The sequence below is a fragment of the Tasmannia lanceolata genome, unplaced genomic scaffold (genome assembly GCF_043159265.1).
Source record: "Tasmannia lanceolata isolate RefF3 unplaced genomic scaffold, GAP_Taslan_0.1 ptg000023l, whole genome shotgun sequence".
In the NCBI taxonomy this organism is placed as follows: Eukaryota; Viridiplantae; Streptophyta; class Magnoliopsida; order Canellales; family Winteraceae; genus Tasmannia; species Tasmannia lanceolata.
This window is the reverse complement of record NW_027518700.1, coordinates 996,121-1,017,622: the sequence shown is the minus strand read 5'-3', so window position 1 is coordinate 1,017,622 and position 21,502 is coordinate 996,121. Positions and strand designations below refer to the sequence as shown.

The 21,502-nt window shown below is 38.5% G+C and overlaps 2 protein-coding genes across 3 annotated transcripts; one reads left to right on the top strand and one right to left on the bottom strand.

Annotated features, from left to right (window-relative positions):
• Nucleotides 1–1,549: 1,549 nt before the first annotated feature.
• Nucleotides 1,550–6,421, bottom strand: LOC143856539 (uncharacterized). The gene has a single exon (XM_077366791.1). The coding sequence runs from the start codon at nucleotides 6,360–6,362 to the stop codon at nucleotides 4,383–4,385; it is 1,980 nt and encodes a 659-aa protein (XP_077222906.1). The 5' UTR covers nucleotides 6,363–6,421; the 3' UTR covers nucleotides 1,550–4,382.
• Nucleotides 6,422–8,383: 1,962 nt separating this feature from the next.
• Nucleotides 8,384–20,087, top strand: LOC143856281 (portal protein). 2 transcript variants are annotated; one of them, XM_077366462.1, is made up of 22 exons: nucleotides 8,384–8,556; nucleotides 9,219–9,758; nucleotides 9,992–10,281; nucleotides 10,379–10,459; nucleotides 11,040–11,174; nucleotides 11,333–11,454; nucleotides 12,554–12,718; nucleotides 12,906–13,008; nucleotides 13,116–13,221; nucleotides 13,316–13,426; nucleotides 13,672–13,835; nucleotides 13,956–14,073; nucleotides 14,285–14,509; nucleotides 17,254–17,444; nucleotides 17,557–17,724; nucleotides 18,104–18,209; nucleotides 18,323–18,460; nucleotides 18,583–18,741; nucleotides 18,883–19,089; nucleotides 19,262–19,456; nucleotides 19,588–19,659; nucleotides 19,752–20,087. In XM_077366462.1, the coding sequence occupies exons 1-22, from the start codon at nucleotides 8,509–8,511 to the stop codon at nucleotides 19,908–19,910; spliced, it is 3,603 nt and encodes a 1,200-aa protein (XP_077222577.1). In that variant the 5' UTR covers nucleotides 8,384–8,508; the 3' UTR covers nucleotides 19,911–20,087. The 2 variants fall into 2 exon arrangements, with proteins under 2 accessions (XP_077222577.1, XP_077222576.1); XM_077366461.1 differs by having other exon boundaries at nucleotides 18,311–18,460.
• The last annotated feature ends 1,415 nt before the right edge of the window (nucleotides 20,088–21,502 follow it).

Here is a 21,502-nt window from a genome sequence, read left to right as displayed (position 1 = left end):
TTCACTTTCCTCGTATATATATATATATATATATATATATATATATATATATATATATATATATATATATATATATATATATATATATATATATATATATATATAGAGAGAGAGAGAGAGAGAGAGAACATTTCCTACACACTTGTGTAGGTAAGTTACCTACGCACTACCTTAAAATACATTGGGGGCCCACATTGTTTGGGTGATCCAAACAATTCATTTGAATGGTCCTCACATAGATAGGGTGTCCACAAAAAATCAGATCCATAGGATCATCTCAACCCTACGATTTGTGGAGGTAAAATGGACGTGTATAAACCTTCACAAATTAGTCCATTTTTTGCCTCCATAGTTTGAATGGTTGGGATGATCCTATGGATCTGATCTTTTGTGGATACCCTATCTATGTGAGGACCATTCAAATGAATGGTTTGGATCACCCAAACAATGTGGGCCCCCACTGTATTTTAAGCTAGTGTGTAGGTAACTTACCTACACAAGTGTGTAGGAAATATTTTCTCATATATATATATATATATATATATATATATATATATATATATATATATATATATATATCGGTAATGATACCCTTGCAACTACTCTACAAGGTTGACAAACAAGACTACTTACCACTATTCTCCGAGTTTTGTTCGAGGCAAATCAATTCTAGTCTCCTCCCTGTTGACTACTCATTCCACTACCCTCCTAAGTTTATGCTGCACAACCAAACAGACCCAAACATGAGCAAAGTACAAATGTGATCCCCATCCCTCTAGACCCAATTGCTTAGTTTTGCTGGGACTCATTTGAGATTGAATAACTTCAGCAAATTCAAGCACTCTTCCAGCTTAGAAGATGTGAGTTCCTATGGCACTTCTTCCAAATGCTGTCAAGCTTTTCGCATAAACTGCAGGTGCCTATCTAGATGCATCAAATCACAGTCATATCCCAACTTTTAAAGGGTAACATGACCCATCATTGTTGTAACCCACCCCTCTCAATCCGCATCTACAAAATGATCGGATACTCACATCAGCAGATACCCCACCTTTACATATGAGCAGGAACCCAAAATCATTCTCTGCTTGGCTCCCTACGATTTCACCCTCCCATAGGTTACAAGAGAGAAAGAAAGAAACAGGCCAGCAATTACAGAGTTATCGACAAAAGTTCATGAAAATGGTTGTTGCCACCCAAAGAAGCCCTGAGATCCACCCTGCAGCGACTGATGCATTGTAACTCTATGGGCAAACTTCCATGCAGGCAAGTTCTACCCCTTCACTCTCCATCCCCGCCTTTGCCAATTTATCTGCCTCTTCATTTGCAGACCTTTTGTGGCATAGATTTGGGTTAACAACGAGCACCAGATCTCAAATTTCCCCAATTATGCTAGCTAGCTTCCATGGACCAATTACTTTATTAGATGCCCAAGCTATAACCACCGCCAAATCCCCTTCAATGATTAGAGGTCCGAGTCTCACACTAGGATACCATTTAACCCCCATAATAGTACCTTCGCCTCCACCTCGTTTGAATCGCATATTAACCTTCGCCTTCGCCTCCCATCCACCTCAATTTGACTAAAACTAGGAGTTTTTTTTTTTTAAGTTGACAATTTTATTAATAATCCATAGCCAAAGTACAACCGAGAAGTACCGGGGGACAAGATGTCCCCAATGGACCAAAGTAAAACCACACCACCTTAATCAGCAGTAGGTATGTTTACATCCACATTAAAAACAATTAACATATCAATCCTAGTAGTCCTCTCCTTCGCCAGTTCGCAGGCTTTTGTATTAGCTGATCTCCTACGATGCGCCAATTGCGGCTTTAGGCAGGAACTTTAATCACCCCTCCCTCTCCATCTTCCTCCTCACACATTAAACTTCATCCCACTTCCCACTTGCTGCAAACACATTGGCCAACAGCACATAACGCCCTGACCCATTTGGCTCCAGCTCAATCAGCTACTCCCCTGCTTGACTCGCCACCTCAACATCCCCCGGCAACTTGCATGAACCAAGCAGCACCGCCGAAACAGCTCTGACCCATTTGCCGCATGGCATCTGATTCACCACTCTCTTAGCTTTGTCGAGACATCTGTCTCGACCCAAAAGGTCAACCAAGCACCCCATGCCAATTTAGCCATATTTCAATATCAGTAAATAGATGAGTCAGGTCGTCTTCTTTCGGGCGGGTTGATGCAACAGATACAGCTGAATGCCAAATGAACGTAAGCCTCTTTAATCCCCTTATCCACTGCTACTACATTCTTGATTATTTTCCACGAGTGGATGCTCACCTTGGAGGGTGCTCCTTCCCATAAGCTTGGAACCAACTCTGCCGTCTCTTTAGTATCGATCACCTCTTTATTCATTGCCCGTTCACTAACAGAATATCGAATAGCATGTTTAGATCATTCGGGATTCAATGGGTAATGCAGGAACAAATATCTGGAAGGAACGGAACAATAGAATATTCATGGATAAAATTCATCATTGGAAGCAATTGACGCTGGAAATCAAATTATCAATCATATTCTGGGCAAAGGTAAAAGGTAAAATCCCGTACTCTACAGGGATGGCTCTAAGAAACTGGAAGGAGGTGTTACATGAAAGAAAGTATTGGGTCACTATCACTCCGGGATGGGAGGCCCCGGGAGAAGGGTGGTTAAAACTCAATTTCGATGGCAGTTCTTTAGGCAAAATCCCGGACCGGCTGGTTTTGGGGGATTGATTCGAGATTCCTCCAGTAGAACTTTAGTATCCTACTCTGGATCAGCGGGAACTTGCGACGCAAACGAAGCAGAGGCTAGAAGGTTGTTATTTGGACTCCGGTGGTATGCCAATCATAATTTAGGCCCGCTAATCGCGGAGGGAGACTCATCAAATATGATAGCCTGGGCCTCCAATCTTGGTGGTGGGCCGTGGAGATTGCAGTTTATCCTCGATGAGATTCGAGACCTTGTTAGGAGTATTCGTCCTCGCTTAGTTCATTGCAGGAGAACGGCAAATTTCTCTGCGGATGAGCTGGCAAAAGCAGGGGCTTTCCTAACGGGAACAAATGTAACTAGTATAGAATCTCTACCTTCTCAATAGGCTGATGTCTATTGAACTACAAGTTGTATTTCTCTGTAGGGACATCTTGTCCCCAGATTCATTATAATAAAATTCACTGTTAATTTTCAAAAAAAAAAAAAGTTTCGCGAACAAGGACCCAAGCAGTTCTCACTGTAAATGATCATGAGTTGGTCACACACCAAATCAATTCGTCTCTGTTTTCATTGATCTTCATTTTGTATTTATTATATTTTGGTAGACTTGGATTAGAATTTGATATTGGAATAAAATGGTCTTCCATTCTCCTTCCTCACTGACCATATCTCTTAGCTGATGGTTCAGATCGATGCCATCGCTTGAAATTCACTAGTTCTAAAAACACCTGTTCGACTATTCGCTTATCACTTCAAAAGGCCAATGTTACCCGCCGTACCAACAATCTACTGTTTGGGAATCAATCCTCCCGCGCCTTTAGAATATCCTTTCAGTGCTTTGTGGTGGTAGTGCCTATTTGAATCGGGTTTAAATGTTCCTCATGGTACATGGATTTCAACACATTGCTCCACAGCGAATTTCTATTATGAAGTCGATGCAATGCTTTTAATCAGAATCCGCTGCAGTAGTTCTCTAGACATTTGATACCAAGTCCACTCTCACATAACGGCGGTTTGCAAATGTTGTCCCAGACAAGTGCCCTGTAATCCATTTTGATTGAATAAAATCGTTACCTTTTCAACAACAACAAAAAAAAATTGTTGTCCCAGACGATCCAATGTCGTTTAATTCGCTCTTCTGATTTGCCTCACTAGAAATTGGTGATTATTTTATTGATCTCTACAATAACTGCCTTGAGAGGGTTGATGGCCAATACCAAGAACATAGAAATGGAGAAAAGAACCGAATTGATCAGAATTATCTTACGCATACTTGACAATAGTTTAGCCTTGCACCCATCAGTTTTTTCCGAATTTTGTTGATCAACTTGTCAAAGAAATCAATCCTCATTCTTCCTTCGAATATAGTAGCTCCCAAATGGCATATAGGACAAGTTTTGCATTCAAATACCACAGTGCTCTCATCTAATTGCTACCTAGTTTAATTGATTTTTCTGGAACAAATAAAGCAACTCTTTGTTTTGCTGATTCTCTGGCCCAAGGCTTTCTCATCCCAGTTTCGAAATCTCATCATAACATCTAAGTGGATTTAGGACCCATTGGTATAAATAATAGCATCATCAACAAAAAGATTAGTGATAGGGATGGGCCCCTAGCAAGACAGTATGGTATGAAATTCCTTTGAAAGTTACAGAAGAAAAGACTGTCAATTCCTTTGTGAGTATCCCATGTCCTTCATTTGTGGTAGAAGCTCCTCTTCTAACATTTCATATATTTCCTTAACTTGAGGATGTCTCCTATCACCCACAAAAAACACATGATTTCTATTCTTTACCTCAATCTGACTAAAACCAGGAACTTTAATCACCTTCCTTTCCTTCATCTTCTTCCTCACACGTGCAACATCATCCCATTTCCCACGTGTCGCATACACATTGGCCAAAAGCACATAACCCCCCGACCCATTTGGCTCTAGCTTAATCAGCTCCTCCCCTGCTTGGCTCGCCACACCAACATCCCCATGCAACTTGCATGCGCCAAGCAGCGCCGCCAGAACGGCTGCATCCCGTTCACCACATGGCATTTGATTCACCACTCTTTTAGCCTCATCGACACACCCGGCTCGACCCAAGAGGTCAACCAAGCACGAGTAGTGCTCGGCCTTTGGCTCCAAGCCATAAGCTCGGCTCATTGAGGCAAAGGCCCTCTTACCCTTCTCGACAAGGCCCGCATGGCTACAAGCCGACAAGACACCCACAAAGGTAATCCTATCCGGCTTGGCTCCAACCCTTATCATACGCGCAAACAATCCCAATGCATGGTGACCACACCCATGGTTTGAGTACGCTAATATCATAGCAGTCCAAGACACAATGTCCCTAGCCACAAGTTTCTCGAAAGCGAGCTGGGCCGAGCCAACATCACCACCTCTAGAATACATTGTAACCAAGGCATTTGCTAACAACGTATTGGTGTCGAAACCAAACAATATAACAAGTGAGTGAACTTGTGTTACCTCTTTTAGGATCTCACATGCTGTCAATATAGTAGTGAAAGTAGTCTCGTTCGGTCTCTCGCACGTGCGAAGCATATGGACTAATTGCATTTGAGCCTTACATCCGAGCCCATTTTTGGTGTAGCCATCAATTATGGCATTCCAAGTAACAATGTTTCGTTTAGGCATTGAAGTGAAAAGTTCACTCGCTTCGGTCACATATCCTTCATCTGCATACGCAGTAATCATCGCATTCCATGCCGCGATGTCCTTTTCAGGCATCCGATCGAAGAATTTCCGTGCGTTTTCTATTGACCCATTTCTAGCCAGACCAGTAACTATCGTTGTCCAAGAAACTACATTCCTCTGAGGCATTAATTCAAACAGTTTGATAGCTTCCCCCACTCGATTGTCATCTAAATAAGCAGAAATCATTATGTTCCAAGAATACAAATTCCTTTGAGGCATTTCATCAAACAGCTTACGTGCACTCTCAGTTTGACCCTCCTCCACATAAGCTTTAATCATAGCCGTCCAAGAAATGACATTTTTATCTGGCATTCGATCAAAAAGATGACGCGCATCGGCAATCATCCCATTCCGAGCATAACCCAAAACCATCGTAGTCCACGAAACAGTGTTTCGTTCGGGCATTCGATCAAACAAATGGCGTGCTTCATTAATTCGCCCAATTTTTGAATAACCCGAAATCAAACTAGTCCATGAGAATACATTTCTCTTCGGCATTTCATCGAAAATCTGCCTTGCTTCCTCGATCCTTCCAGATTTTGCATAACCGCCGATCATTGCCGAGTCAACAACAACATTTCTTTCTGGCATTTCTTGGAAAAGCTTTTCCGCATTTGGTAGATCGCCATTTTTTAAATAAACGGTGATCATGGAAGTGTATGAAACAATGTCTCTCTGACGCATTTCATCGAACAGTTTTCGCGCTTCTTTAACTTTCCCACAACGGCCGAGGCACGATATATTTACATTATGGTCATAGATATCTGGAAGGAATAATTTAGTATCGAAACTAATGGCATTTGAATATTGGGTTTTCACCATTATCGGATTTTCTTTCGGACCGGACCAAAATGAGGCATTTGAAGAGCTGCTGAAACGACCAAAGATACGAAGGTATGTGAGGAACCGGTAAGAAGAACGAGGAGATATGGTGAGACTCATGAGTCTCAGACTCGTTCATGTTCTTCCTCCTACTGTAAATGGCTCTCACGCAACAGGCTCGTAGACCTGTGTTTTTATTCCGTGCAATACGTTCACTCTGTACATGTGGGACCACTTGTCTATGATCTAAACCACCCATCCGGTAGATTACCATCTGCAGCCAATGCACCAAGGAATGATATTGACCGTCCATTTGGAGGACATTTTTTCTGTTAACTGTTGACCATTGGATTTAATGACGTAGATCCAATATGAAAAAATTGGGGTGCCGCCCTTGCCGCTGATTTTTGCAAGGGTGCCCTTCAGTTTAGCATTCCTTTCTCCATTTTAGCAATATGAATGAGAAAAATAAGGAAAGTGCTATCAGCACAACGATGTTTTAATAATTGCACTAAGTTATCTTGTCTTTCATCACTTAAAGAACTGTCGAAGGTTATTACAATCATGGTTTCAAATTTTGGACCTAGCCGAAACCAAAATTTCAGCCGAAATTCTGTAAAGACACTTGAAATGTCGTTTTCTTGGGCTGAAATTTCGGAAAGGAATAAAAAATTTAATATTTGGTACGTTTCGCCAATTTCGGTTTCGGTCTTGACCGAAATTTGGATTTCGGAGGAAATTTAAAACCATGATTACGGTTCCCAAAAAGCTCTGACAAGCTAATAAAAAATAAAAGACAAGCTGAGTTTGTGCCATTATTAAAACATGGTTATACTAATATCTTTTCCCAAAAATAACTTGGAAATATATTTGAGTAGGGGTTTCAGCATATCCACCTATGTCTTTGTTCCGATCTATTCGAATCTCTTATTGGTCGATCAGATTCTGAGTGTGTTAGAATATGTGAGATCCCACCATTGGATTTGGTTGAGATCTACCGTTGGATTACTTGGGTGAAAGATTAAGGAAATATGCTTCATTACTCATTAGACAGCTATGCTAGATGTGGAAATCAGATTAAATTAGAATGTTTCTATCTTTATCTTATTCTACAATCAATGTTAATCTTTCTATATTTATCTTTTGAGTTACATTTTAAAATCATTTGAAAAAGAAAAATCAGTTACATTTGATGATGTGGATCCAATCACAAGCTCTTTTGCGGCTCTTTATGCAAGGGTTCCCTTGTATCTATCATTCCTCTATTAAAATATATCATTTCCCATCTTAAATGCACTTTGCTGACGTGCCTTGCCTGTGATTTTTGCAAAGGCGACCTTCAGTTTAGCATTCCTCTCTCCAATTTAGCAATATGAATCAAAAAATGAGATTTTATATGGAGTAAGACTTTATAGTCCCGTATTTTTCAAAAAGTACTGTACGGACCACAGTATTGGATGATCCAAACCGTCCATGTGATGGGCCACAACGTAAATAGGTTGTACCCCAAAAATCATTTCCACAGGATGATCCTAGCCCTCCGATCTATATAGGTTTCCATAATAAGCAGTACCTCTATAGATCGGAGGATTGGGATCATCCTATAGAAATGATTTTTTGGGCACAACCTATTTACGTTATGGCCCATCACATGGACGGTTTGGATCATCCTATCTGTTGTCCGTACATAACTTTCTGAAAAAAAGAGAGGGAAAATTCCTCAAATAATAACAAGGAAATACCAGTATGGTTGTTGACGTGATTCGATGAGCAAACCAATTTAGCAATATGAAATTGATTGGCGAACCAATTTCTTAAGGAAGATGATATTTTCGCCCCTTCTACAGGATAATACGCCCCCAAGTTAACGTGAATTGGTGGCAGACTTTATCGCTTTTTTACGTCATATCACGTTAGAGTGGGACGCATAATCCTAATACAGGGGCGAAAACATCATCGTCCTTTCTTAATTAAAGAAATAGGCTACAATGGTTGTTACGTGGCACGCTAATTTTGGAATTGTCGACCCTTATTAATGGGAAGTGATATTTACGACCCTTTTATCGCCAGGGACAATTCAAAATCTAACAAGCCTGTGTCAAACTAGCCGTTACTCTCGCCCTCTCTCTCTCTGTCTCTGTCTCTGTCTCTCTCTCTCTCTCTCTCTCTCTCTCTCTCTCTCTCTCTCTCTCTCTCATTTTTCTCAGACCCTTTCTTTGATTAAAGATAACTGAAGTTTCTGACTCCACTACTCTCCTTCTGAAAAATGTTCACCGAAGGATTGGACGAAAGTGCAATCAACTGGATTAAGCAGGTACCCAACCCCATTAAAATCTTGTGTTTTCCAACAATCTGAAGCTTTACATCTGTTTATTTCTTGTTTGATTTTCTTTAGGGTTGCTTCAATTTTGTCGCATTTGAAGTCCTAAGTCTGTTTCTTCTCTTTGATTTTCTTGTTCGGCTTCTTTAATCTTGACATCAATCTTTAGGGTTTGTTTATCTGAATGTAAATATATTTTTTTCTTCATCGGTTGCTACTTTTCTATACTTCTTTGCATATTTGTTTTCTTTAGTTTCTGTTCATTTGTATTTTCATTTTCATCCTTCTTCAAGAATGCATCATCAGGAAGGATCTGGTCTATTTGTTCTTTTTAGTTTTTTTTTTCTTTTTTTCTTTTTTAGTGTATTTGTTTTGGGTCTATCATTTGTTTCAATCTGTAAATGCTCAAGTCATATGTAAATGCTTAAGTCATAAAAGATCAAACGCTGCTGCAGCATTTGAAGTCTTTTGATACATTGATTTTCTTTGTGTTTCCCATGATTATTTGCACATTTCTTTTCTTTTTATTTAAGGAATCTTAAAACTAAAATTCATCATCTGAATTTGAAAAACCATAATTAGATGGCAACCTAAAAATGTATCATCTGAATTTGGAAAACAATATTTAAATGGCCCTTTGTTCTCTGTTTCTGCAGGGATCAGATGCAGATCAGCGAGCTCGATCTCCTCTGACAGAGAAGTTAACCCTAGACTCTGATTCGGAACCAGCAATGTTCAGCAGCAAGAACTATCGATCACCCCAAATTTTACCCCCGTTGAAATTATACTCCGGTCTACCATGGCCTGGCAGTAGAGTAGTTGGTTTTGAAGACGATGTTGAAAGCGTGGCATCGGTTCAAGATGATACTGATTTCAATTACTCTGACACATGTGAGGAGGAAGGATTGGGATCTAGTGATTCTGATTTATTTGAGAAGCCAATCACACGAGACTATGACGAAGAACTGTTTAAAGTTAAATCTAGCACGAATTTCAGGCAGGAGTCAGTTAATGGATCTAATTGCAGAGATGGGTCCTCTTTGATTAGAGGGTTTTCAAAGGATGATCTGAGGATCGAAGTTCCTACAAATGGTAGAAGACTTACAGATGGGGATTTTAGTATCAGGGGAGATATTCATTCAATCTCAGGCGACAAGTACCAGACTCATGAACAATTCAACATACACAGTGCACACGTAGGAGTCGAAGTTCTTCACTCGTATTATTACAGACTAGTGAATATAGGGCAGAAACATTCTAGCTATAAATGACTTGCTAAAATATATGTGCATTAGCTTTAGTCTTAAATCTTAGTGAATACATATGCAGTTTTCTCACTTAAATAGATTTGTTTCTTTAATAGCAGCTCATGCTTGCAATCAAAAATTCGAAATAACCATTTGCATAACATTTGCAACTTTGATCTCAGGATCATCTCAAAGATGAAGCTACACCTCAAACTACACCCCAACATTTGCCAGAGTTAGGAACTCCCAGTGCACCTCCGATTGTGGAATTTGGAAAAGAAATTAAGTCAGAACTAGAGGATACACAATTGCTGGAAGAAGCCAGTGTGAAAAAGGCATGCTCTGTCTCAAAAATTGAGCAAGCTAGCAATGAGATGTACATATCAAAAGCGAGAAAGGATTGCTATGTAAGTATGGAAGCCTTATCAGATCAGGGAACACAATCACAGAAAAGCAATGAGACATGTGCAAGGTGCTTGTTCTCTTTTATCTCCCTTACCCTGGGACTACTCGTCTCCTGTTGCTGTCCCCATACAATATTTCTGGTATCTGATGGATTTTGCGTACAGGTCAATTTCTGGAGAAGCAGGCGTCCAGCACCCTTTTTGGCAAACCAATTCAGTAGATCAACCAACATGTCATAACACTAGGTATGCTCATAATCAAGATTTTTCTTTAAAACTTGGGGTCATTAGGTTGGACATGAATGGACGATATTTGGTATTTTAGATTAAGGTCATCCATCAAATCTCATAAAAGAAAAAGACAAAAGGGTCTTTAACGGATATCACCAATCCTCATTGTAAAAATTTCTCATCCTCCTTATCCTCTGCCAGAGTTATATCTATGTATAATTTATAAAATGCATCTCTTTCATTTTTCAAATACATGTTTCTTCTATTTATCCCATCTACTTAATGATAGATTGTTTATTTCTTCCAGTTGATTACTCAAATAAGTTTCAAGCACGTCATCAAATATTGGCATTTTCCATTACTTAGGCATTGCATCTATTCTGTGATATTCCCAGTTATAATCTTTCATTTCCAGTTGCTTGATTGGCAATTTGATTTCCTGCTCCACATCAATTTTGTAGTAGATTATATTAAGAATGGAACTCTTGATCATTGATATCATTTGGTGTGAGTGTGTGGACGGTGGTGGGTGGGGGTAGGGGATGACCGTCCAGCAAATATAAGCATGCCTTGACTTGTCTATTTGCTATGGCAGTGGTCAGAATGCTTGGCAGACTCTCATAGCATATGATGCATGCTTTCGCCTATGTCTACATGCATGGGCAAGAGGGTGCATGGAAGCACCAGAATTTCTCCAGGACGAATGCTTAGTTATGCGCAATGCCTTTGGGTATGTAATGATTGGGCCTTTACTCTCTCTTGTTTAGTAGAATAATTCATCTCTAACTATCAGTGATTTTAATGGGATATGTAAAATTCTAATTATTTTTTAGTGGCAGTTCTAAAATCTGAATGTGAGTGTTCTCCTAATATATTGTCTGCGTCTAGGTTACAGAAGTTCTTGTTGCAACCACGAGGGCAGATTCCAAAGGAGGGAAGGCCAGTGGACAGTGCAGAAGAAACTTGTGCTATGAAGCCAAAGAAAGTGGTTGGAAATATTAGGGTGGAAGGTAAGGTTCCAATGGTACAAACCAAATTTCATCTCTTCCCATTTCATGATGTAATTTACCTCAGTTCAGGTGGGAAAAAAGAAGTCTCAGAATATTATTAATTTAACTTTAATGTTGTTTGGCTAATTTAAAATGTTCGAAGTTGGCACTTTTCTTGACGGGCTTTCAGTTCCAAATGTTATGGAAAACAGATGAAACAATTTCATTATACTCACGTCCTAGACTTTCTTAACTTGCCAATTCATCTTACCTTAGCAGGATATATCTGTTTGTGCTTGTCTCTGTAAGAATCATCATTTAAATTCTGAACTTCTAAATTTCAAAGTTTATTGAGGTGACAGATAGCCAACTTTATTATAGTGACCTATACTTTCTTTAACTTGTCAATTCATAACTTGTCAATTCATATTCCCTTAGCAGGAGATCTCTGATTGTGTTTGCCTTTGTAAGAATCATCATTTAGGTTTTGAACTTCTAAATTTCAAATTTTTGGGACGGAATATTTTTAAAAGTTTGATCCTAACACAATTTCTCTAAGCTACATGCATAGCATTCTAAACTCTAAAGCCTGCTCAACTTCACTTTTTAAGATATAATACCAAAAAATACAGAATTCTCAACGGGAAAACAAGAATATTCAGACTTTCCTTCCATAAGGACTAAAAACTTGGTTGAACCGTCTCTCCATCAGTGAAGAAAGAGATGCCATAGAGGGCCAGACAGATGGTTCACTGTTTAATTTCTAAATATTTGGATTAACTGGGCAATCTAACTTTCAGTGTAGCCTCTATTTTTGAATAGTCAGCATGTCCACCTTTTAAGGTATGATTTTTTATTTTTTTATTTTTTGAATCAGAAGGTATGAAATTGTTGAATAGATGTGGTATTTGGATAACAAGGTTCATAAACTGTATAACGGTTAAAATGTAACTAAAGGTTTTCACAACTCACACGCAAATGATATCTAGATGATTTCACTTTTACTGTGCATCTGCCTTATATTTGGATTCAGAATCATCTTCAAAATTAAAAATCTCATCAGCCACGGTTGTGACTAGTGACTGCAAGTTAGTTGATACAATTGATGGTTGGATGACAGTGAGAAAAATCCGGATCATTCCACGACGAAAACTCCGTACCACATACTCTCACCGAGGCGCACTATATATGCAAGCAGGGGTGGAGTACGTTCGACATGTTTCAGCACTGCTGAAAACAGGCGCCAGTTCATTAAAGATAACTTCATTTGGAACGAATTCAGAAGGTTGCACTATCAAACTCTTCAACTATACTTTTGGCGCTATCTATTCTCAAATGTACTTTGATGTTGTGTCCTTGCAACCCAATACTTGATAACATTGTTTGAGGGTTGCATTGCTCGGGCATAAGCAATATTTCAATAGTAGGTTATCTTAGAATAGCAATATTAATAATATCCATCATATTTGCAGAGGCACTATCATGCTTCTTCCAATTGAAAAGTTCTGCTGAAGAGACACAAGAGCCAGGTTCTGTTATTTGCTTGCAACCAGGAACTGGTGATTCTCATGTCTTGTAAGTAGCCAATGATTCGACAATGAGTCACTTCATTTTTCTTCTATTGTTTGCAGACAAGGCCCAATCATGGGTAACTAAAATTTAATGTAGATATCTTTTTTCAGTCTTCCAGAGAGTCAAGGGGATGCACTATTGGTAGAAGTTCAGGATACAAATAGGATTATTCAAGGTCGAGCTATAATACAAGTTTCGTCTTTGACAGATAACCCTGTATGCATCTTTCCACCTACTCTTTAATAATAGTTTTTTATTAGGATTCTTTCTTCACTATTTACGTTTATTTGACGTGTTCTTCAAACTACAGAGTGATAAAGTTCGGTGGTGGCCAATTTTCCATGATGATCAAGAATGTGTAGGGAAGGTTCAACTCTCCATCAGTAGTACCAGTACTTGTGGCGAGATCAACTCTATAAAGGTTCAGCTTGTTTCCTATATTTCTGGAAGTCCATATACAAGCCAAATGATTTGCAAATGCATTGTGTTTTTTAAGCTTTTTTTTTTAGCATATGTAACACACGTCTTGTGTTAGTTCTTCCATGACTAATTGAATATGCTTGGTTTGGATCACATGTTCTTTGTGTGTATAACCCTAGAATTTCTTCCTATATGCCAAAAAAACTGAAATTGGATGTTTTATCTTTACATCTATATTTATTACAGAGTGGACCTGTTGTTGAGACTCATGCATATGATTTAGTATTGGAGGCTGCTCTTCGTGCTCAGCATTTTCATCAGCGGAATTTGCGCTTATATGGACCGTGGAAGTGGTTGTTGACCGAATTTGCTGATTACTATGGAGTTACAGATGCATACACTAAACTGAGGTACATTAAGATTTAAATAAGCATGTTATGAACCCTGTCATAGGATGAAATATTCAGTTTTTTTATTATTTTCATTTAAAAGTTTTTTTACCAGATTTATCTATTGGTGATTCTGTATAGGTATATTTCATATATCATGAATGTGGCCACTCCTACAAAGGCTTGTTTAGAGCTTATACATGAATTGCTTATGCCCGTGGTCAAGGCTCGAAGTGAAAAAATCCTAACTAGACAAGAGGCAAGTGTTTCCAGTTTCTTCAATGTACAAGCTAAAATCTGATATGCCACTTTGGAAATCTTCTTGTAACTCTTGATTGTAGGATAAATATATTCCTTTGTTTATGTTTGTACATTCAAGCTCCTACATGTTTCTTTATACCAAATCTTGGTTTAGTTCTCCCATGCTCCTGTTGAAGAATCTCATAGTTTCTCAAATTGTTCTATTGCAGAGAAGCATATTATTAGATTGTGAAACTCAAGTCGACAATCTCCTGGCAAATGTTTTTGTGAATTACAAATCCTTAGATGAACATTCTCCTACAGGCTTAGAGGACTTGTTTGTCCCAGCGTCAGGTTCTGCTGCACCGGCTTTAGTTCCTGCTGTGCAAGTATACACTCTTCTCCATGATATACTTGTTCAAGAAGGACAGATAACATTGAAAAATTATCTACGGGTAAGTCATGATGGATGCATGAAAAACACAGCCATAAAGCCACACATCTTTTATAGATCATCTCTTTCAATATTTTCTAGAAGGTTGCTTGAAATTCAGTTCTATCATTATTAACAATGAAAGACCTACTATTGTGTACACTCTGAGCAACCTCTGAGAGAACAGGTCGTTTTTTTATATGTTTGCTTTCTTAACTATATTCTTGTTTGAAACATTATCAGTTTATAACACTAAACATGTGCATCTGTTTGTCCTGCATTTTTGTCAGTTGAGTTAACTATGTAATAGAACCTATGTATCTAGGGAAAATCACATTTATCGAAGGCCATTGAAGTGGTCTGTTTTATTTATTTATATTTTTATCGTGATAGGAACAATTCAAGGCAGCTCTATCTCCAGAATTTGATCAGGCCACGAATCTATGAGTCTCAACTACATTTGCATTATCCAAAATAGAGACAATGTACTTGCTTATCTCCTAAAGAAGATCTTCTAAAAGACTTAAGTCCCTTTGTGGTATAAAACACAAGAAACCTTGGGAATAATCCTGTAATGCAAGCCAACACAGATTTGAGAAAAGGATGTCATGCGTACTGTGATGCAAAAAGAATGAAAACGGGATGTCTACGTGATCTGTTGAGTGTACACCCAACTCTTTTGTTTGAGAGAGAGAACCCTTTAGGTTCAATTCAGTCGAATTGATTAATCTCCTGTTGCCTCAAGTATGGTGGTGGGTAACAACCCAGAGCCACTCCTTATCAAGTCCTCTGTGCAATTGGCATGTTGCTCAATCCCTTGGCAGCTTGCAATGCTCTGCATCCTAGCTAGATCTCTTATAGCCAGAATTGCATGTACATGTCCATTCTAGTCCTTTCCATCTCTCCTTCGAGCAGCCTCTATCTTGTCTTTTGATGGTCACCAAGGTAACATTCATTTAGCCCGGGGGGAAGGGGGGGGGGGGGGGGGGGGGGGGGGGGGGGGGAGGTGTCTTCTATTGACTCCTTTGTGGACGTGGGTACATTCTACCTCAAGAGTCACACCGCTTTCTAAAAACCAGCATATGTGAACACATCCACCAGCACCACTGACCGCTTCAGTGGACTAGGTTCAGTCTGGTTCATCCAAGTCCAGGTTTGGTGAATCTTGGATGGTGGGGCTAGATTGGTGGTCCTTGAGAAACGAACTGACAAATTCTTACAACATCTTTTTGAGAAGCAAATTTTCAATGAAAATTATTATAAAACAATTTGAAACATTACAACTAACAGGAGAGTGTGAATCATAATTGCAAGAGTGGGAAGCGAGTGCGAGAAGCGATTCGGGGAGCGGAAGCTCTAAAGTAAGAGGAAACGTGTGGGAAGCATCATTGAGAGTCAACATGAAGCATTTAATAAGCCTCAGTGGAAGCGAATAAGAACAGTATAAAAAGAGTAGGAAAATAACAAGTTAGAGAAGATGGGTTACTTAGGTAAGGATTACAAGAGGTAAAGAAGACTTCAAGACTAATACAATGTAAAGAAGACTTCATGACTGATTAGAATTACAACTTCAAGGAATTTATAGTTTCACATATAGGAATTTATAGGGCCGCCCAGTGCACGAGGCTCCCGCCATTGCAGGGTCTTTGGAGGGCTAGATGTACGCAGCCTTACCCCTGCTTTGCAGAGAGGCTGTTTCCGTGACTCGAACCCGTGACCACCAGGTAAGGATTACAAGAGGTAAAGAAGACTTCAAGACTAATACAATGTAAAGAAGACTTCATGACTGATTAGAATTACAACTTCAAGGAATTTATAGTTTCACATATAGGAATTTATAGGGCCGCCCAGTGCACGAGGCTCCCGCCATTGCAGGGTCTTTGGAGGGCTAGATGTACGCAGCCTTACCCCTGCTTTGCAGAGAGGCTGTTTCGGTGACTCGAACCCGTGACCACCAGGTAAGGATTACAAGAGGTAAAGAAGACTTCAAGACTAATACAATGTAAAGAAGACTTCATGACTGATTAGAATTACAACTTCAAGGAATTTATAGTTTCACATATAGGAATTTATAGGGCCACCCAGTGCACGAGGCTCCCGCCATTGCGGGGTCTTTGGAGGGCTAGATGTACACAGCCTTACCCCTGCTTTGCAGAGAGGCTGTTTCCGTGACTCAAACCCGTGACCACCAAGTCACAATGGAGCAACCTTATTGTTGGAGCAACATATAGGAATTTATAGTTTAACATATTTTATACATGTAGATATAATGTTAATTTTTTTGGAAAAAAGATTCACATAAGTTTCGTTTGAAGCTTAAGACGAGTTTTTAATATTTACATATACTCATGTTAAATATGCTCCTTATCAAAAGTTGAAAACACTCTTTTAGGGAAAAAAACACCTAAAATAGGTGTGCTCTTAATTAAGAGGAACTAAGTACGAAGCGTGTGGGAAGCGCGCTTCCCTTAAATTTGGGAAGCGAGCTTCCCATCCAACTTGGAACTTTCTGGTAACAATAGTGTGGAATATCCTTTCCCTTAACCTCTTTGTGAGCAGAGGCAACAATTCTACGATTGATTTGTAGGGAATGTTTGAACTTTGAGGAGTAGGATAACTAGATATTAAAGTTTATATTCACCTTTACCACATAAACCTCGTAAGTAGGACAAACATGATTTATATTTGATATATATCTTTTCAATTGCATACCATTTAATTTCTCTAGAAAAAGAGAGACCTAAATTGATTGACATTTGTTTGCAGGCAGCTGCTAAAAAGAGGTGCCGGAGGCAGATGGTAGATACTGATGAGTTTATGTCAAGCAATTATGATGGCTTTCTTACAGACCCAATGACCACAAGCATGGCATACCTCAAGATGAAGACCTTATGTACAAACATAAGGAATGAGATTCAAGCCGATATTAAGATTCACAATCAGCACATACTTCCCAGGTATTGCCAAGAAATCTCCATGAACCTCTTATGAATTATAATTATAAAAAATTACGTAAGTTGTATAGCTTGTTTTCCTGCCGATAACTTTTGATATATGCTTTTGTTTCAGTTCAATAGACCTGCCAAACTTAGCTGCCACAGTTTACAGCACTGAGTTGTGCAACAGACTCAGAGGTTTTCTCGCGGCTTGTCCTCCATCTAGTCCTTTGCCACATGTAACCGAACTGCTGATTGCTACTGCTGATTTCGAGAGAGACCTTCAGTCATGGAGTATCAGGTTATTAAAGAATTTCAGTAATAAATATTACATATGCATACTATAATAAGGGAAATGATATCAGCACAACCATACTTTGATGTATTTGCTAACCCATCTTGTCTTTTAGTATTTAAGGAGCTGTTAAAAGGTTATTACATTTCTCAAAAAACTCTCACAAGCGAATTAGAGAAGAAAAGACACCTGGGTCTGTGTAAATATCAAAATAGGGTTGTGCAGATAACAATTCCCTATAATAATTGTGTATTTAATTGAAAAAATGATTGCCCATTCAGAAGTATTGGCTTAATTGCAATAGCATTGAGGTCATTATTGTTGACCTTTCAGATGTAAAAGATGAACTTAAACATTTTGGCATATGTTCTATTTTTCTCCGCAGTCAGGTGAATGGAGGTGTAGACGCAAGGAATCTGTTCCATCACTACATAATGGTCTGGGTCCAAGATAAGAGACTTTATTTGCTTGATCTTTGCAAGGCAGAGAAGGTACTCTCACTCTCTCTCTAACTTTACTCTCCCACTTAATTCAAGTAACACATTGTTAAACTGGGACACTGCTTTATTAATCCATTGATATGGTAAGAAAGTACTTTTTGCAGGCACCTTGGTCTGGTGTAACAACACACCATTCTACCTCACCATTTGTTGAGGACATGTATGAAAAAATCAAAGATACTCTTAATGAGTACGAAGTAGTAATCAATCGATGGCCTGAATATTCTCTGATTTTAGAAAATGTAAGTAATGGAGAAACATTAGTGTGTTTGTACTTTGTATTGGGCAATATTTTGACTGTAAAAGCTTAATACTTAGCACCTTCGAGAATCCCCTAAAGAAGTGATATTGTTGGTATTTTTAGGCCATTGCTGATGTGGAAAGAGCAGTCATAAAAGCAATGGAGAAACAGTACAGTGAGATTCTGACACCTTTAAAAGATAGCATCCCAAAGAAGCTTGGAATGCATGTGCAGAAACTTGCAAGAAGACAGTCCACTTCACTTTATCATGCTCCCAATCAAGTGAGTGGTTCAACCTTACACCTCAAGCTATTAGGTTTTTTTTTTTTGGTGATAAAGCACCTCAAGCTATTAGTTACACTTAAACTCTTAAGAATGCTATACTTAATGCGATATATGTGATCTTGTTTCTGTGTACACTAGTTGGGAATTTTTCTGAATACAGTCAAGAGAATACTTGACATTCTACATGTTCGAGTTGAAGATGTTTTGAAATCTTGGGCGTCATATCTTCCTGTTATTGGAGATAGGAAATCAGTTTTCGGAGAACAATTGAACGGCATTACTGTTATGCTGAGAACAAAGTACAAAAACTACATGCAAGCGACTGTGGAGAAGCTCATCAGCAATGTCAGTATACCCACAATTTTATTTCTTTCGTGTCTACTGTTCTTGTAAATTTCTCAACCTTATACCTTTCTTAACTTTTCTGGAAAAGATATGTGTTCATGTGTGTACTTTTTTTTTTTATCATATAATTCTTAAGGATAATAGCATATAAGGACTTTCATGGCTGTTTCAGACACACGCAAACAGAGTGACAAGGCTAAAAAAAATCCTAGAGGAAACAAAAGAGGTAGATGGTGAAGTTGAGATCCGTGAGAGGATGCAAATGTTAACTTCACAGATAATGGACTCCATATGTAATTTGCATGACGTCTTTTCAGGACGGATTTTTGTAGCAGTTTGCCGTGGATTCTGGGATAGGATGGGGCAGGTACTACTTAATGTTATATAATCATATTTACCTATTTTGAGACTACAAACTGTTATATAAATCATGTTAATTTTATACTGCTGAGTGCTTTCAACTTCTGATTATAATATTTTGCTTCTCAATTTTGATAGATTGTGCTGAATTTTCTTGAGAGCAGAAAAGAGAACAGAATCTGGTACAAGGGTTCTTACTATGCACTAGGAGTAAGTAATAGATATGATAATCAATGGTGAGGAATTTGACTGCTGCATCAAATGCTGTGACTGATGTGTGAATTAATGGGTTTGATGTGCAGGTTTTGGATGACACATTTGCCTCCGAGATGCAGAGATTCCAAGGAAATGCTCTGCAAGAGAAAGATCTTGAGCCGCCTTGTTCAGTCACTGAAGCTAGATCTATTCTTTGTAGAGACACACCAAATAGAACAGACCCATCAACCTATTTCTATTACTAGCAATATTCAGTCCTTCATATTCATTTAAATCATATATAGCCTAGGCTGCTGAATATTCAGTTCTCTTCTTTCCTAGTTCGGGCTGGTTTTTATTCATATTCAAGTATAATTACTATTCTTTTGTATATTGGACTAGTATATTTTCATATGCAAATCTATAATCATATTCTTTTTGTATATTTGAGTTTCCTTTATAGTAGTTTTCTGCAGCCATGAAACTGTTCAGTGTCAATAAAAGAGCATATTCTTCTCACTTTGCACTTCATGTACCACCAGTCGTTTCTGTATTCAAGTCTAATCCTTTTTCATTTTGTAATAAGTTTGGAGGGAATGAAAACCATCAGAGCATGAACGACTCCCAATTTCACAATATCTGAAAACATAGATAGCTGATTGCATTGGCCAACTTTTTTAATCTTCTCTATAGATTACTCTTGACTCTTGTCTAACCTAATAACAAATAAACAAAATTTCATTACTCCTAGAAAAGGAAGTCCCAACAATTTCATAGTAAGTCCCAACAATTTCATTAAATCTCTATTGCTCCCAAAACATCACCACCCATTAGATTGCATATACATGTGCTTCTATTGGGACAAGGATAGAAATCTTTGGGTAGGCTGTTCCTTGGATTGCCTTTTATCCAATAACTGCTATTGCCCCTTTAGTTGTTCTATGCAATTACAAATGGCCTTTATCCAGTGTTATATTGCACGTTTGCAGCTCTCCTCCCCCACAACTCAAACCCAAAATTAGGTTGCACCTCTGCAAACCCTTGAAGTATTTACACATAACTCAGCAATCGTTAGGACCGTTTCAAATTTATTTGGAAGGATTTTTTCCCCCAAAATACCCTTCTTTGTTTTGATTTCAAAAAGGTCATTAAAAGGCACTTCGATTATCAGATTCTTTTGTTTAATTTCGAAAAAAAAAAAAGACGCTTGTTTTTTCACTCCAAAAAGATCATGAGTATAAGCTTCTTCTCATCTATTTCATTTGCTTAAGCTTGCACATATGGCTAGCAGGTGTGTGCTGATCAAGATCATTGATCTCGTGATGCTCCCTTGCTGAACTGAGATCCCATATGCTTGATCAAGGCCTGTAAATGTGAAACTGTATTTTGAGAAACATGTAAAAATGCCCAAGTCCAAGGGGGGTTACGGCTGTTGGACTACACATTATAGAAAAATAGATCACATACTGTTAGATTATATAATAAACCTCAGGTAAATTGCCCGTCCACCATCCAAAAGATAAAAGTACATTACATAGTCCATTTTAAGCATCAGAAAAACAAGGACAAATCTTTGAATAGGAAAACAAAAAAAAAGATGGTCCCAAATGAATTGGCTTATTCAGAGAAGCCTTGTTCTTTGGAAGATTATCTTGTGCCCATTTCCATCGACCAGCTCCACATTTCTATTGCTAAGAACTACTTAAAATGTGGTCAAAATCCAAGTGCAATGCACTCTATTCTCTTAGGCGGGTTCGGCTGTACACCCAAAGTTGAAATTTTAGGTACCCAAATTGTAACCATGGTGTGCATCCACCCGTATTTTTAGTCGTAGTAAACAATAAATAACTATGGCACT